The sequence below is a fragment of the Haliotis rufescens genome, unplaced genomic scaffold (genome assembly GCF_023055435.1).
Source record: "Haliotis rufescens isolate VD_foot unplaced genomic scaffold, xgHalRufe1.0.p SCAF_14, whole genome shotgun sequence".
NCBI classification, from domain to species: Eukaryota; Metazoa; Mollusca; class Gastropoda; order Lepetellida; family Haliotidae; genus Haliotis; species Haliotis rufescens.
Genome location: NW_025963824.1, coordinates 32495065 through 32513193, shown reverse-complemented (window position 1 = coordinate 32513193; position 18129 = coordinate 32495065). Strand labels below are relative to the sequence as shown.

Genomic DNA, 18129 nt, shown 5'->3' with positions numbered 1-18129 from the left:
GGTGTCCAAACTTACTGTTCGGTATACCGCGGACGATGATAGTATGTTACGGAAATTTCTTTAATGTCCTAGGACCGTTGGTTCGGTTAGGGCACGGTCTTGAAGTTTCCAATGACTGGGTAGGTTGTATATGAGAGGACAATAGAGCGTTTACATATCTCTCACACGTGTCATCGCTTTGGAACCAGCTTTCATGTGAGGATCGCTCATCATCCCTGATTACCTGCCTAGCCCATCTCGGAAGCTTGACCACTGTCGCCGCTTGGTGAATATGTATTATTATCATTGACTTTTGGTATCACCACTGTATTTTTTGTATTTGATACTGACCACTGCCTTCATATTATTTATTGCCATTGAATATTGTACCACTCTGTTGTTGCCATTGAAATTGCTGTGCAGTAGTTTGTATTGATTTGTGAACTTAGTGAATTTAGTTAAACATTTGATGACTGTATACCACTTGTTGGTTTCACAGTAAGTTCTTTAGCGTACAGATTTCTGGCTTAACATACCGTTTCAGTTTGGGAATCGACACGTAACACTTCATACATATGACTTCAACTGTAGTATGGTAATATTGTGTACTTATATTATGTGATTCCTTATATACAATACGGAAATCCCTTATATATCGCTGAGCCATTAGTCATGGGGTTTAACAACTCTTCTTTATGTATGAGGGGCGGTCGGGTAGCCCAGTGGTTAAAGGTTCGCTCGTCACGCCGAAGACCCGGGTTCAATTCCCGACATGTGTACAATGTGTGAAACCCATTTCTGGTGTCCCCCGACGTGATGTAATATTGCTGAAAGCGGCGTAAACACCATACTCACTCACTCACTCACTCTTTATGTATGAAATGCTTTATGTGTATCTGTTGCACTAATGAGCGAGTCGAAAATATACTTATCTGTCTGTTTGGTAGGAACACAACGTTGCTAACTTCGATCCTGGTGTGCGAACACTTTTGTAATCTCTGTAACTCTCCAGACATTGCGGATGTCTTTATTCCGCTGCGAAGCTTTTATTGAACAACCAATAACCAATATCGATAAAACCTTTCAACTGTCCAAACATTTGGCATTGCGTACTTCTAACTACTCTTTTTTAATAAACTTAAAGAGTGAGTTAGTGAGTATGGCTTTAGTCCGCTTTTTTTCCCTAGAATGTCACGGCGGGTGACACCAGAAATGGTGCATATATTTGATATTAATGTCGAGCGAACAACAATTACCAGCTTTATGGCTTTGTGGCATGGTGCGTCAGGGGATCTAATCGCAAACCTACCGCATTACGTACAGACGTTTTACCCACTACACAACGGCGGCGGTCGTATATCAACTACATTATTAGTTCTTTGTAATATGGGGAAGTGGCGACAGCTCGCCATTCGAAGGTTTCAATTCAATACCTGCATGGGCACAATGTGTGAAGCCCATTTCTAGTGTCTTCCGCCGTGTGGTTGCTGGAATTTTGCTAAAACGGCATAAAATAGTACTCGCTCTGTCTCACCATTTGGTACATGGGTAAGAAGGCAAATCTTAGTCGTGAGAAAATTCATATATTCCGCTAATGTGACGTCACATATAGCTTTTCAATTTGAATTACTTTTTGTATGTTTATAATTTTATCAAATATATCTAGGCACGAACTATGTGAGGATAAAATATACTTTTTAATTTATAGAACTCTAAAACCCGCCGAGTACTCAGACAGTGAAATCTAACTACTATACTCCATGGGAAAATTGGGTACAAGGAGTCAGGGTTTAACGCTGCTTTGAACACTACTCTAGGCATGGCGTGTCAGCTTAATGTTGGAGGAAAGCCAGAAATGATGCAGGTCTCAGACGTTTAAAATTTTGGTGAAACCATAGACATTGAATACGAATTATTTAGGTTTACCCGTATTACCTGGGTGGGTTAAAGACAACAAAATAGAATATACTAATGAATGAGAGATGACAATGTGATCCATGCAAGGATGGAAGGTAGCAGTACAAATAATTTAGTACCCAAACTTTGGAGTAACCCCAAACTCACAATTGGACTTTATAATTTCATAAGGGGCGGACGGGTAGCTTAGTGGTTAAAGCGTTCGCTCGTCACGCCGATGACCCGGGTTCGCTTCCCGACATGGGTACAATGTGTGAAGCATATTTCTGGTGTCCCCCGCCGTGATATTGCTGGAATATAAACCTCACTCATTCACTATGAGTTGGTCAGGCTTGCTGACTTGGTTAATGCATGTCATCGATCCAAATTGCGTGGATCGATGCTCATGATATTAATCTCTGGGTTGTCTGGTACAGACTCGATTATTTACAGCCCGCCGTCATATAGCTGGAATATTGCTGAGTGCGGCGTTAAACAAACCAACCAACCATTGTGTTCCTGAACACAACTGTATTGTTCATCTCAAAGATGGTATAAATTAGACCGCTTTAATTAGACCGTTTTAATTAGACAAGAGGGAATATTACTCAGTATTGAAATGTTTGAATTTGGTTCATAACATTTGCTCGAAAAAAGGGTCAGATTTTATATCTCATTTAAAAAAGACCTGCACGGTAATTATAGAATGTGTTATAGAACATGGTACACTTTATGACTATATTTATCTTAAAATCGGAAGGGGTTTCACCGAAGTGGTAAACGTCTGAGACCTGCATCACTTCGGGCTTTCCTCCCACATTTAACTGACACGCCGTGACATAACTGGAATACTTTTTAAAGCGGCGTTTAACCCAACTCACTCACTAAAAGCGTAAGAATTATCGTTTTCCCACATGTTTGCCATTGCTACACTTTAAGCAACGTGTTTGCTTTAAATACCACGATCTGTGACACTATAAATTGGTATATAGGTAGATATAATACTAGTCTATAGATGTGAACATTTTTGATGATACATCTCTGATGTGTAAGTTGATTTTGACAGCCCGGGCCAAGTCGGACCGAACACAGATCAAACACTTCTGATTGAGACAATGTTGAGAATGTAGAGAAAAACGGCTTCGCTTTAAGCAACGTGTTTGGTTTAAATACAGTAAACAGTGACATTATAAAGTTGTATTTAAGTAAATATAATACGAGTCTATAGATGTAAACACGTTTGGGGATAGAAATGTCTGGATTCCGATGTTTTTAACCGTTCACGGCAGGTTGGACCAAACACTTGTGACTGAGGTTATATTGGGAATTAATATTACCAACGTATTTGTTTAAAATGCCACAATCTGTGACACTATAAAGTGGCATTAGGTAGATATGATAGTCTGCTTTATATTAAACACATTCCACGATACAACTGTGACGTATGCTACCTGGGTTAGTTGATTTTGATAAGAAACACAATGGAGGCCATGTTTAGAGTATAGAGAAAATAAGGTTTCACTTTGACGAACGAGTCCTTTTACGATTTGAAGTAGGGTAGATTAAATATTGTTCTGTAGATGTTAACATATTTCAGGATACATCTTTTTTGTTTTAATTGATTTTGACCGCCCGGGCCAAGCCAGACCGAACACTTGAGATTCCCATCTGAATGCACTGATATGTGAGCGGAAAATGAAATGGCTTTCTTTAACTTCCTTGCTTGTATGAGTTTAATGCCATATATTATGTCATTTTATCTTCGTATATAGTTAGATATACGGTAGGGCTGGGACGAGTCCAAATTTACTACCCCGGTACCCACCCCCTATTACCCAAGTACCGACTGTAGGTCTCAAGAGATACAACAAGTCCGATTGGGAATTATTTTTTAACCATAGCACTTGCAAAACATATTTAGATACATGTATTAAACGATCTGGCTATGCTTACACTGAAGTTGACTTAGCTAGGTTATATCTTTATTCAACCATATGAAAAGTCAGAAGGAATGGGTGCACAGTCAGAAAGAAATGCGAACATTAGTTACTTGTAGTGTAACCATAGAGTTCCAGATATTTTTTGTCATTAAACAATATATATATTACGTGACTAACCACGCGTCCGGGTTGTCCTGTGGGTACCGGGTCCTACTCAGTACCCACCCGACCCGGGAACCCGAGTTACCCGTCCCCCCCCCCTAATAGACAGCTGTGTCGGACAGATGGAAATTTGTATCACTATAGATGGAAGTATTTGATGCGTTTCAAATCTTATTTCGTTTTACGATTCATTTTATACATGTAACCTAGCACAACCACACTCGACTTCCTGATTTTCAAGCGATTTACTCGAAATAACTCAATTAAAGGGGCACTGATCTAACGCAATTCCCCGGACTGGTTGTTGCCTTTGTTATTGTTTTTTCCCCCGTGAGTACCCGGATGATACGCAACGCAACTGAGCGTGACCAGAGACTGGGCTACCGTCTGCAAGGACAGTTAAATAAACTTGGAGGCTGGAGGCAATATTTGTTTTACGCATTTTTGCATAAACACTAATTGGTTAACTGTGATCTATAAAGATTTCGACAAAGGGCGCATGTTAATTAATTTCTTCAGTCTAAACAAACAGACAAAAAGTACAGCGGAGCTCATCGGATGTCGTCATTTGGAAATGCCCCAAATTGTTATAGTTTAATACTAAAAACAGTATCCATGCACTGAAAGCATTTTCGGATTGCGTCGATAATACGATTACTACTCCCTTGTTGTCATCCACGTTTTCTCGTATAAACCTACACTTGTGTATTTGTCGTCATACACTTGATGCTCAGTTAATGAATTTATTACAGGTACAATTAGCGGTAGCACCACTTAGATTACCTGACAAAGGTTCCCATTCGGCATTTATTGTGTCTGGGGTGATTATTCAATCTAAATCCAGGTTTGAAGTGAGGTGAAATGTGTGTTATGTAATATGCACGTGGCAGCCCAGCAAGAGATGAATAATCAGTTGATTTACTTCTTTTTTTTATAAATCAACGGATCGTTCCTAGTCATCAAAGGATTAACAGAAAATACGTTGATTGATTAATCACTGTTATCTTGCACAGTGGATATGTCAAGAGTGAGTGTTTACATGTCTAGGTTTACTAAAACAAAGGGAATACACTCATACCATGGCGTGAAGTGCCGATGTAAAAACAACATACTTTGTTCAAAGGGTTAACTGATAATACGTTGATTGATTGATCATTGTTATCACTCAATGGATATTTTAGGAACCGTGGACGTTATGAAAATAGTTGTCACGTGGGCTTTCTCAGCCGACCTTTGAGACTTGACACCTATGTCAAACCCCTGAAACAATCCAAGTGATCAGTTGAGAAACGAACACGGGTTATAATATCCCGAAACGATATATATCTTTTAAAATATTTGATTGTTACAGGGACACGTGACATCGAATAAGTTTCTTTGTAGTCGAGTGGGATATTGTTCCCTTGTGTGGATATTCACGGATACATTCCTCGAACAAGGAAGCTGCCTAAAATTTATACACATAAATTTGGTAGGTTGCAATTATGGTATTTGCATTTTGTTTTCCTTCATTTGAACCGATAATTCGTTCTTGTTTCTCTACGTCTTGGTTGGGAAATTCTTCAATGCGCGATAGACGTTGTTTTCACAGGTCTTTTCCTTTGTAAGCGTGTTTATATTACCGTCAATTTGTAAAATGTGATTCTCTCAGGCAATTTATAAAATGTGAAAATATTTCAGTCATTGATTAAGACTATCAAAAGGGCCTACACACATCACAACAGATTATTATGTAGGATTAGAAGCCAAACAACATAGAAATGTACTTTTCATAGTAACATTTTCAGTCTCTTGGTGAAGACATAAAACATCAAAATGTTTGGAATTCATTATCATAATAATAGAGATGGAAATGTCTTTTAGTCAATTTGTAAAGTAACTGAATATTTAGACGTTTAATAAATATGTTACACATTTTGACAGTAAAATAATATACACACTATAAAAAAAGCAATGCTAAGGTGAAATATTTACTTTATGTTGCAAGTCAAAATAGTGTAAACAAAAATCGCAAAATTACCAAGCAAGTGACTTATCAAAACTTTGTCACCATTACCGTTGCTACCCACAAAGATACCTATATTTCCTTATTATCTCGAAAACTGTATTTCATTTCGTTGATCAATGTGACCAGACGCCCTTATTACTACCCATAAAAGTGACTGATGCGCTTACGAATTGCGCAGCAGAGGTCGCGAACTAGTCTAGATTTCTGCTATACATCCGGGTACTCACTGGGAAAAAACAATAACAAAGGCAACAACCAGTCCCGGGGAATTGCGTTAGATCAGTGCCCCTTTAAGTTGGTCGTTTGTGGTTTGTGGTTGTTCATAATGTCATGTGTGTATGTTCCGTTAATAACATGTAGGTATGGTCGTCGATTATGGAGTAATTATTCAATAATAACGTTGGCCCATCTTTGCCATGCCCGACTTTTCGACAATCCCGAATGTTATTCACAACTCGATCAGTGGTAAACACTCCATCCGTTCCCACGTCCTGGATCCGTCTCAGTCCATTCAATACTTAGAACAGGAGAACGTTGTTCCGGGTACATACAAAGCTCCGCATCGCGCATAAAGAAACCGTGTTGTTATGCAATATAAGCAACTCACAGTGTTCGGAGTTGTCAATTGACCCGGACACAAAAACAAAGTGCTCTCCCTTGTTCCTGCGCCCCCTAGCGTCGTCTGCAAACGAGTGGAATCTGTGGTTGTGACAGGATGGCTGAAAAATTTCTTCCTCACTACGCTGATGGTGAAGTGGTGAAAGGGTTTGGTCGTGGCAGCAAGGAGCTTGGTATTCCAACAGGTAACGTGATATGATCGCAGCGAAAGGAGTATACTTAGAAATTAAATAACTAGGCCCTCAATGACGAACGAATCCTGTCTGCCGTGAGAAATTTCTAGATAGTTAATTAGTTTGTCATGGTGATTGACTCAGATATATGTAGTGACAGCCGTGATCCGGTAAATACAAGTTTGTCTGTTATGCCTTTGATAATCACTGACATATATCTGAAATGTACATTGTGGTATATGTATAGGTTAGCCAGATAATAAGGGGATATGCGAGGTCAAAATATTATGTAAACAGTAATTTGTGCCGAAGAGGTCGTTGTCGGCACAGGTACTACAGAGAGTGAGTGAGTGAGTTTAATTTTACGCCGCTTTTAGCAATATTCCAGCAATATCACGGCGGGGGACACCAGAAATGGGCTTCACACATTGTACCCATGTCGGGAATCGAACCCAGGTCTTCGGCGTGACGAGCGAACGCTTTAACCACTAGGCTACCCGACCGCCCCTACACAGGTACTACAGAAACGTGTCTGTATACAGAAATGACCCCAGCCGGAAATATACCCTTATTCATGTTAATGAGTGCATTCCACCTGGGGTATATATCTGTAGTGAGTGAGTGAGTATGGTTTTACGCCGCTTTTAGCAATATTCCAGCAACATCACGGCGGGGGACACCAGAAATGAGCTTCACACATTGTACCCATGTCGGGAATCGAACCCGGGTCTTCGGCGTGACGAGCGAACGCTTTAACCACTAGGCTACCCGACCGCCCCGGTATATATCTGTAGCCGACAGCGACCCCTTCAGTGTCATTTGTATCTTGTGTACACGCTATTGGCAATATAAATGACAACGAGGTGACTTTTGAGTGGCTTTTGATTAAACTGAGTTTGAAACACCTAGAAGGCTGGCCTTTTCCCTTAAGACTCATCCTGACACTACATTATATCTGTTTTGATGTGTCTGCTGGGTACTCGAGAGCTGCAATAGGGCCCTACACTCAAGACGTGATGTAGGTCGGGTCATGTCTTGACTATACTATAGAAATACGTAGAAATTTTGGTATTTGAATACCCTTGGTCTGAAATTTTAGAAGCCTGACCAGTCTGATCACATCCTTGTGAAAGTCAAACTGATATTTCACATTGTATCTCATCATAGGGGCCCCTTGCTTAATCTATGAGGGTCCTGAGGGGGGGTGTACTGTTTTCCTTAAAACAAGTGAAAAAACACTGCAGTAAATGTAAGATAGTGAAAAGATTGGCGTAAAATATCCATAAAAACGGCTGAACTTTACTCTTTATTGGGCTACATTTATTGTAATCATGCTAAAATCTTTTAAAGTCCTACATAACCAGATCTAATGACACAAGACAACCCAGACCGTGTTTGATATTTGCAAGACATCAATTGCAGTAATGATACGAAGTATGACCAGCTGTTCCCAGGTTTCCCTACAGACAGCCTGACGATCCACATTCGCATAGAGATTATTTCAAATTTTAGTTTCAATGTGACAGCTTGTCCTCTATTCAAGTGTGTTTGAACTGATCTGAAATTACAGACTATGGTACTGATTAAGGGGCCCAAATTTGACAGCGTTAGAAATTGGCACTAGTCCTGTAGTCCTTGCCAAACTGCCCGATAGTAAAGGTATCCTAAGGACTAGTAGAAATTGGCCCATTTTAAGTGTTTTTCTATATGTTATCATTATAAGGACTAGTGAACAAAAACTGTTAGTTTCTAACCCTGTTTGACAGATTACCGACTTGTAACATCCCCCATCAAGACCCTTATCTACTATCAACTGCTCTGTCAAGCCCTTGCGGAGTTCAAGGTGGTTGTGTAGAGGGGTTCTTGTCATGACTGTGCAGATTTAGGGGGTCGCTAGATTCAAATAGTTCAAACCTCAAGGACAACCAGTACCCTTGTAATTTCAAATCTGGTCAATGTTTTTATTTTCCCCAAATCTAGTTATAGAACATAAACCCCTATTTCAGAATGAATTGTGGATTAGATGGATATGATCAATGGTGCCTATCTTTCTGTTGTATTGGTGGAATATTGTTGACTGCCATGTTAAGTAAAGTTCACTTGCTCTTTATAGTCAATCAGGTACACAGGAGTTAATTACCAAATCTTTCAACAAACTGTATTTGGTCTATTAGTTCCGGGGTAGAATAGGCCTTTAGCAACCCATGCTTGCCGTAAAAGGCGACTATGCTTGTCGTAGGAGGCGACTAACGGGATTGCTGACGTGGTTGATGCATGTCATTGATCCCAATTACGTGGATGGATGCTCATGATGTCATCCACTCTATTGTCTGTTCCAGACTGGATTATTTCCAGACCGCCGTCATGTAGCTGGAATATTGCTGAGAGCGGCATTAAACAACAAAAAAACAAACTGTATAATCAATTAATTTTCGTGCAAGCCATTGAACCAGAATCTATTTTGAGGCCAGGCATCTATTTATTGCTGGCACAGTAGCAACTCACTACCTTACCATCCCAAATTCTTCATTCATACAATTCAATTCATAGGACTAGGACTAGTAGAAATTTGCCATTTTTAAGGGGTTTGCTATATGTTATCATTATCAGGACTAGTGGGCTGAAACTGATAGTTTCTACCCCTGTCACAGTATAAAATCGTTTTTTGAGACACAGCATCTCTTTTTTGGACAGAGGGTCAATTGGAGACCAAGCGTCTAATAGAGGAAATACAGTACATGTGTAGCATCATGATGTTTACATGAGTGAGTGAGTGAGTATGGTTTAACGCCGCTTTTAGCAATATTCCAGCAATATCTCAGCGGGGGACACCAGAAATGGGCTTCACACATTGTACCCATGTCGGGAATCGAACCCAGGTCTTCGGCGTGATGAGCGAACACTTTAACCACAAGGCTACCCGACCGCCCCTGATGGTTACATAACACGGTGACCATTCCAATGTTGGTCAAGTGTTTCTACAATGTGTTCAGCAACCCATGCTTGCCATAAAAGGCTTATGCTTGTCGTAAGAAGCGACTAACTATCCAAATTGCGTGGATCGATGCTCATGATGTCAATCACTGGATTGTCTGGTCCATATATAGCTGGACTATTGCTAAGTGTGGCGTTAAACAACAAACAAACAAAAACAACGAACTATGAAGAGGTTAGCATGATGAAAGTAAATTCTTGTAAAGACGCTATGTAGACTCTGGGTTCGTTCCCAGAAGGAGGTGAACAAAAGGATTGGGTGGTCAGATTAGGTGACTTGGTTGATAGCATAGCGTTGATCCACTGGACTGTCCAGTTCACATGCAGATATTTTTAGGCCACCATAGTAATGCTGAATGTAGCAAAGGTGCCTCAGGCACTGATAAAGGTGTTTGGGCGTGCAACAATATGAACAAATTGCAAGTGATTCCATGGCATTTTAATAGCCAACCTTGCAATTCTTTTTGCAGTTATGTATAAGTAGCCTCACCCCTCACAAATCATGTGGTGCGTCATGTTAACTTGTTTGTCCACATTACTTTTGTTAAAGAACGTCAATGGCTAGGTAATATAAACATCGTCCCAATATAGTTTTTGAAAGTGATTTCTAAGGGACCAGTTCAAAAGTTTGATTTCGGATAAAAAACTTAATTCCTTATGTTTTGAGACATACCCCTCACCCTTAATTCTGAAAAGTTCTTGTCCTTTTCTTCAGAAAGTTTATCGAATGAAGTTTATTTCCTAAGTGTGGATAATCATTTGTAGGGTTTTTACCCAGCAAATCTGTCAATTATATATATATATATAACACTGCACCAGATGGTCTTATGACGGCTATGATAAAATCCTACATTGTGGAAAGACTTTTTTATTAAAGATAACTCCTGACAGCTTATGAATGAAAATAGGATCGGTGTAGTTCAGTTACTAAATATAACATTGATAAATCAGTTTAGTTGATTTTGTCAGATGGAAAATGTGCAGGACCCAAGGGCATCCCCAAACTGAAGGAATTAAGATTTTTTTCCGACATAGAACTTGCCCGAAAGTGTGGTATCCCTAACCGAAAGTGTGGTATCCCAAATATGTTTTTTGACTGTGTCTTTTCGCTGAAATTCCAAGGATTTAAACCCTGTACATGTATTCAAAACTGCTTCCTTTTTCCGCGCATTTCATCTGTGAGATTTTACTGCAAATTACACACTGGGGATTCTGGGTTAGAGTAGAGGCCCCCAGTAATATATGCTTGCCATAAAAGTTGACGAAATGAATCCTATGGTCAGACTTTGTGATCATACCATACCATAACATCAATCACTGGATTGTATGGTCCAGACTATTATTTTCATGCTGGGATGAATTAACTGGAATACTGGTGAATGCAGCGTTAAACAACAAACAAACAATCAAACAAAAACAATGTGTGACGAATCATAGTTCAATGAACTCTGACAAGGTGAACATGGTAAAAGTCAAGTCTTGTAAAAAACCAACAACAACATCATCATCATCATCACCATCATAGTAATAAAAAAATAATGATATGTGTGTACGTTTCAGCCAACTTCCCCGAGGATATTGTGGAGAAGCTACCGGCAGATCTGCCGACTGGAGTTTACTACGGCTGGGCCAACGTGGACGGTGGAGACGTACACAAGATGTGCATGAGTGTGGGCTGGAACCCCTACTACAAGAACACCAAGAAGACCATGGTACGTGGGCGGCGTTGTGTGCACAGTTTTACCCAGCTCTGAATACTTGTGGGTCCTAGGGACTCCAGGGCCCACTTGCACAAAGCGATCTTAGCACTAAGACTATTGTAAGCCTATGTTAAAGTATGGGAGTTACGATCATCTTAGCGCTAAGATCGCTTTGTGCAAGTGGGTCCTGGTAATGATTTTTAGTGTGCCAGGGTGTCCCCTGTACCAACAGCAAATGAAATACAAAATCTGTGTGTGATGCCGGAGACAGTATACCGATATGCTTCTCTTCATTTGAATCAAAACTTAAAGACTGAGTAAAGAAAATCTCACATGGACTGTCTCCACATTGATAGTATTTCGTATCAGAACAGAAATATCAGATAAATTAAATATATATGTTCCAATTAAGTCAGATAAATCAAATATGTTCCAAATGAATCAGATAAATCAAATATACAGTAAAGTACGGTTATAACGAACTCAAAGGGACTACTAATTTTAGTTCGTTATAACCGTAGTTCGTTATAAGCATATATACAGCATAACTACTATGTTTCAATTAAATCAGGTAAATCAAATATGTTCCAATCAAATAAAATAAATATGTTCCAATTAAAGATAAATCAAATAAATATGTCCCATTTAAATCAGATAAATATGTTCCAATTAAATCAAATAAATCTGTTCCAATTAAGGCAAATGAATATGTTCCAATTAAATCAAATAAATATGTTCCAGATAAATCAGGTAAATATGTTCCAGTTAAATCAGGTAAATCAAATATACATCAATAGTCAATGCTCTTTTGCCTCCATTGGAACAGTCAGTGACTATTGTTGCATCCATTCTTTATTGTTATGCATACAGGACACAATATTTTGTGGACCCGTGAAAATTCCGGGGTAGAATAGGTCTTCAGCGACCCATGCTTGCCGTAAAAGGTGACTATGCTTTTCGTAAAAGGTGACTAACGGGATCGGGTGGTCAGTCTCCTTGACTTGGTTGATGCATGTCATCGATCCCAATTGCGTGGATCGATGCTCATGATATTAATCACTGGATTGTCTGGTCCAGACTTGATTATTTACAGACAGCTGTCATATAGCTGGAATATTGCTGAGTGCTGCGTTAAACAACAAACCAAACCAAACCAAAACCAATATTTTGTGTCTGGTAAAACAGAGTGTGTGGTTGTTCTGTGACAAGACATCAGTGGCTGTTGGGAACTATTACTATCAGGGTGGGTATGGGTGGGTGGAAACTCAAGATGGATGACAAGCACCTGCACTGAACTATCCCACTGTAGGAATAGGGACGTTGAAGACTGTAAGCCAACTCCTTGTTCATTGATGCTATGGCTTCTACAGGTTCAAGACAGGGAGAGACACAAGTCACACAACAGGGGGGTTTGTCCATAGTGAATTAAAAATAGACTTGATGATCTCTGCTTTTGTGTGATTTGATCATGTATTGCTGGATGTTTGGTGTATTTTCAGGAAACACACATAATGCACCAGTTCCCGGAAGATTTTTATGGATCACGACTGAAGATTGTAATGGTGGGTTACATCCGGCCCATGTCGACATTTGCATCTCTAGGTGAGAGTTGTCTCCCTTTTGGATAAACGAATTCTATTACTTTACTTTGATGTCCACTACTCGCTACACACATCTTTTTAGCAGTACAGTTTAAAAGTCAACTTGATCCACATTAGTGAGAGTTTGGTTTTAAGCCGCTTTTAGCAATATTCCAGCAATTTCAATGCGGGGGACACCGGAAATGGGCTTCACACATTGTACCCATGTTGGGAATCGAACCCGGGTCTTGGGTGTGACGAGCGAATGCTTTAACTACAAGGCTACCCGATTGCCCCTTGAGCCACATGAAAGCCTATTGGCGCCACACACTCATCTATGTACTGTGAAGAGTTACCTTCCTGAGCTGTGTCAGGATGTGCCTATAATTTGATCCTTCGTTTCTCAGCACACTGTGATTGTGGGTTACACCCAAGTGCTGAGACCATGCCTCTGTCCATCCCCAAGTCAAGTGAGCTTGTGTCGGGCCCTTGCCATCATCATCTTCCCGAGGCAAGAGAGTTAACTGACTTAAAAAGTCACGTTTCTACCCCTGCCAAACTAGGCTGGAATTTCTGGACTCGATCGTAGCGCCACCAGTGGCTATTACGAGTTATGTCCCTTCTCAGCCTCTCCTATGGACCATCAGATTCCAATTCTCGTATTATGATCATTTGATTCAAACAAAATTACGGCGCCGAGTCAAGACGATCTGATTGATAATCAAGATCTATATTGTGATAAAATGGATCTTACATCGTGAACTGCATCAAATCACGTGAGCACCTTGATTTAAAGCATGAAAAGATTTTGAAAATATCTGTTGACAACGAGTTGGCGGTGCACATGCTTTGCAAATCCTACAATTGACCGAAATCTGCATGACAGTTTATGAACCGGATTTCGATTTCATTGCGCGATTTTGATTGGACTATGCATAGACTCGTTAGTCCAGCCATAATATAACTCCATACTATCAGCCCAGTTAAGCAAAGGTGGAAACTGGATTTTTATAGTCAGTTAACTCTCTTGCCTAGGAAGTTGTGCCATCTAAGAAACGACTGGACCAATGAAAATAAATAGGTTTGACACATCCAAGGTTTTGAGGGGCGGTCAGGTAGCCTAGTGGTTAAAGCATTCGCTCATCACGCCGAAGACTCGGATTCGATTCCCGACATGGGTACAATGTGTGAAGCCCATTTCTGGTGTCCCCCGCCGTGATATTGCTGGAATATTGCTAAAAGCGGCGTAAAACCATACTCACTCACTCACTCCAAGGTTTTGACTACCTGTTTAAGTTCCAGACTGTATGTCCAGATAAATATTGTTGATTTTGCAAAACATATTATCATATGATAACCCACATCACTAGTTGCAGAAACAGCTTGTGATCATCCAGGCTTGAGGCTACTGTCCAATTATCATTGTATCATCATGCAGCTGGTTTTAATAGTATGTCCTATCTCACTGGCATGGTATTCTGTGTCATTGTATGGCACCAGCTGTTGACACTCACTCACTCACTCAAGGGTTAATCTAAGAATCAAAAGTAAGTGAGCTGGGCATGCAATTTGGAAAAAACACATTTTTGAAGCTCTTATTTTCTTAAATTCAGAGGTTTCTTTACATTTTATTATGAAATTGCATTCAGTGCAATATTATAAAGCTAAGCATTAAAACCTCTTACTCTTTATTGGTTCATGCTATCAATGAAATACAGGTCACCACCTGTCCATAGCCATAAAATTAGTTATTAATTACAACATGAATTGAAAAATTTATGATTCATTTTGGGGAATTTTTAGACATTTTCTGCTGACCTGGGGTCGAATATTTGCCTCTCAGCAGGTTCAGATAAATCCCATAGTATTCACACCATAAAAATGAACAATACTTACACATACCTTGATCACTGGATTGTCTGGTCCAGACTCGATTATTTACAGACCTCCGTCATATATTGCTGGAATATTGCTGAGTGAGGCGTTAAACAACAAACAAACAAACAAACAAAAAGACAACATGCCTTGATAGAAACTTACATTTTTAGCCCACTAGTCCTTATAATGATAACATATAGCAAACCCCTTAAAATGGCATATGTGTTCTAGTCCTTATGATACCTGAATTACATTTATTAGGCAGTTTGGCAAGGACTTATATTACTATGGACAGTTTCTACTCATTGTATTGAGCACCCTAAATAATGATTTTGTGCCTTGTTTAAGGTTAAGGGGTGGTCGGGTAGCATGTGCACATTAATAACTTAAGTGTAACCCACAATCACAGTGTGCTGAGAAACGAAGGATCAAATTCTAGGCACATCCTGACACAGCTAAGGAAGGTAACTCTTCACAGTACATAGATGAGTGTGTGGCGCAAATAGGATTTCATGTGGCTCAAGGGGCAGTCGAGTAGCCTTGTGGTTAAAACGTTCGCTCGTCACACCGAAGACCTGGGTTCGAATCCCGACATGGGTACAATGTATGAAGCCTATTTCTGGTGTCCCCTGCCGTGATATTGCTGGAATATTGCTAAAAGCGGCATAAAACCTCACTCGCTCACTCACTCACTCACTCACTCACTCACTCACTCACTCACTCACTCACTCACTCACTCACTCACTCACTCACTCACTCACTCACTCACTCACTCACTCACTCACTCACTCACTCACTGTTTATTAAGCCTGGTTCCGGGACTCCCATCCCACTTCAGCTGCATCGTGGGTAGAGTTCCAGGGTGAAGGAAACTCACTTTGAGATCTCTGATATTCATATGAATAGTCATCACATAATCCTAATGCATCTTTTTCTTGCTGTTTCAGATGAATTAATTACGGCCATAAGAAACGATATATCAGAAACAGACAAGAAGCTGGATGAACCAGAAGCACAGCACTTTAAAGTCAACAACTTCTTTGCAACCTCTTGATGTTGGCTTCCTTTAGATTTCATACACACAATCGTCCAACCTCATTAAAATCAGAACTTTGACGACCATACATATATATCTCTGCGTGAAAATTTAACAAACCCTCCAAAGGAGGACGTGTTGGGTCAACCCTCTGTAGGAGGTCATGTCAGGTTAACTATCATGATTCGGAAAGTTTGATCTCAAATAAAAAACCCACTAATATGCCTTCGGTTGTTAACACTTTTGGGTGAAGATGTCACGGCACTTTTCAGAAACAATAGAGGGGTGTACAAAGTTTCCACAACAATATTAATGGTTCTGCTTTTATTATGTTCCATTTGGAACTGTCCCTTTTTATTTGTTTTTGAGAGACAAAATTCAGACATGCACCCCTGATAGCTTTGCTTGCTTGTATCGAGAATTCAGATGCAGTGATTGGCTGATTCGAAACATTTTCTCCCGTTAAGGGTTTGCCAGATTTTCAGTCAGATAGGTATCGCATCAGAGCAATTATTTACTCAGAGTGTCAAATTTGGAAATTTGGCAACATTGATATTATGTTTTACTATGTTTTTAGTTCAGAAATATTATGGTGTATATTTAGTTCAAAACATGAATCAATATTTCACTTGAGTGTTATACCAATATGTGCCGGAACTGCTTTCAACAGCATCAATGAGGCGAAGATCAGTAATGTGTGATGTGTGTAACATTCGACTTTTCTTGTCAAATAATAATTTGATCTCATCTTGTGATAACTGGTGACCTGTGTCCAAATTGACAGTTACTAACAGTTTGAATAATTTATTTCCCTCTAGCTCCAAGCAAGTTTCATCTTTGTGAATTAGACAAGACTTTGCAGATGGAACTGATTCAGCCAAAACTCTGTGTGTTGACTTTGCAGGCGTTAGGAATATAGCTGAGACTTTGCAGGTGTAACTGATTTTGCCGATTTAGCAGATGTAATTGATTTAGCCAGGACTGTGCAGGTGTAACAGATTGAGCTGAGACTATGCAGGTGTAACAGATTTAGCCGAGACTCTGCAGTGTAACAGATTTTGAAAAGACTCGGCAGGTATAACAGATGTGGGCCGAGACTCTGCAGTGTCACAGATTTTGAAAAGACTCGGCAGGTATAACAGATTGAGCCGAGACTCTGCAGTGTAACATATTTTGATAAGACTCGGCAGGTATAACAGATTGAGCCGAGACTCTGCAGTGTAACAGATTTTGAAAAGACTCGGCAGGTATAACAGATGTGGGCCGAGACTCTGCAGTGTCACAGATTTTGAAAAGACTCGGCAGGTATAACAGATTGAGCCGAGACTCTGCAGTGTAACAGATTTTGATAAGACTCGGCAGGTATAACAGATTGAGCCGAGGCTTTGCAAGTGTTGGGCTCAATCTTCCACTTGTCAGTGAGTGTCAGGTAGATAGGTGATCTGTCAACATTGAGCCTCAGAATGTATACAATCTGACGTACTAGAATCTCTGTAAATTAGAATTGACAGAGATTGTTGAGCCTCTGATTGTGTATGAAGTAATGTATCATGTGGGATCTGGTATTATTGTACCTTGCTCGATCCGATACGTATCATGATACTTGCGTGTGCTCTCATCTGTGGCGCGTATGACATATTTTTCAAGGACAGATGTGCCAGATACCTGGCACACCAACGATTTACAGTTGGCAGTGTCACGTGTGGCACAGTGGATAAAAATATTTACATTTTCACTTCTAATTTGTGTCCGGGATAACAGTTATTGAAGCAAACATTTAGGTTTACTCAGTGTACGACTGTAATGAATACTTTCACGAGAATAAATTTGCATCGATGCATCGGTGTTTCGTCCCACACCAACCAAAAAGCAGACCTTTAAAAATAATTCTGCTTGAAAATTTGTGACCTCAAACTTGCATCTTGTCATATTTGTCTCAAAGTGTGCGGCACTTTAGTGCAATAGTCACACATTAGAGTTTATGCATGTGGAGCCTTCATTCCATCAATAAGTAAAGATCTGTAAGGAAATACAGGTACCGTATTCGACGTAATAAAGGCCCCGCTCTTATAAGCACCCTCGGCGATATTTGCAAATATATTGGCTAGTGAACAATCCCAATTAGCACCCCTTCCGATTGAAGACTTATTTATGCACCCTTAATT

The 18129-nt window shown here is 39.9% G+C and overlaps 1 protein-coding gene across 1 annotated transcript; it reads left to right on the top strand.

Annotated features, from left to right (window-relative positions):
* Positions 1 to 6588: 6588 nt before the first annotated feature.
* Positions 6589 to 17806, top strand: LOC125379169 (riboflavin kinase-like). The gene is made up of 4 exons (XM_048395299.1): positions 6589 to 6788; positions 11331 to 11482; positions 12970 to 13072; positions 15876 to 17806. The coding sequence occupies exons 1-4, from the start codon at positions 6701 to 6703 to the stop codon at positions 15980 to 15982; spliced, it is 450 nt and encodes a 149-aa protein (XP_048251256.1). The 5' UTR covers positions 6589 to 6700; the 3' UTR covers positions 15983 to 17806.
* The last annotated feature ends 323 nt before the right edge of the window (positions 17807 to 18129 follow it).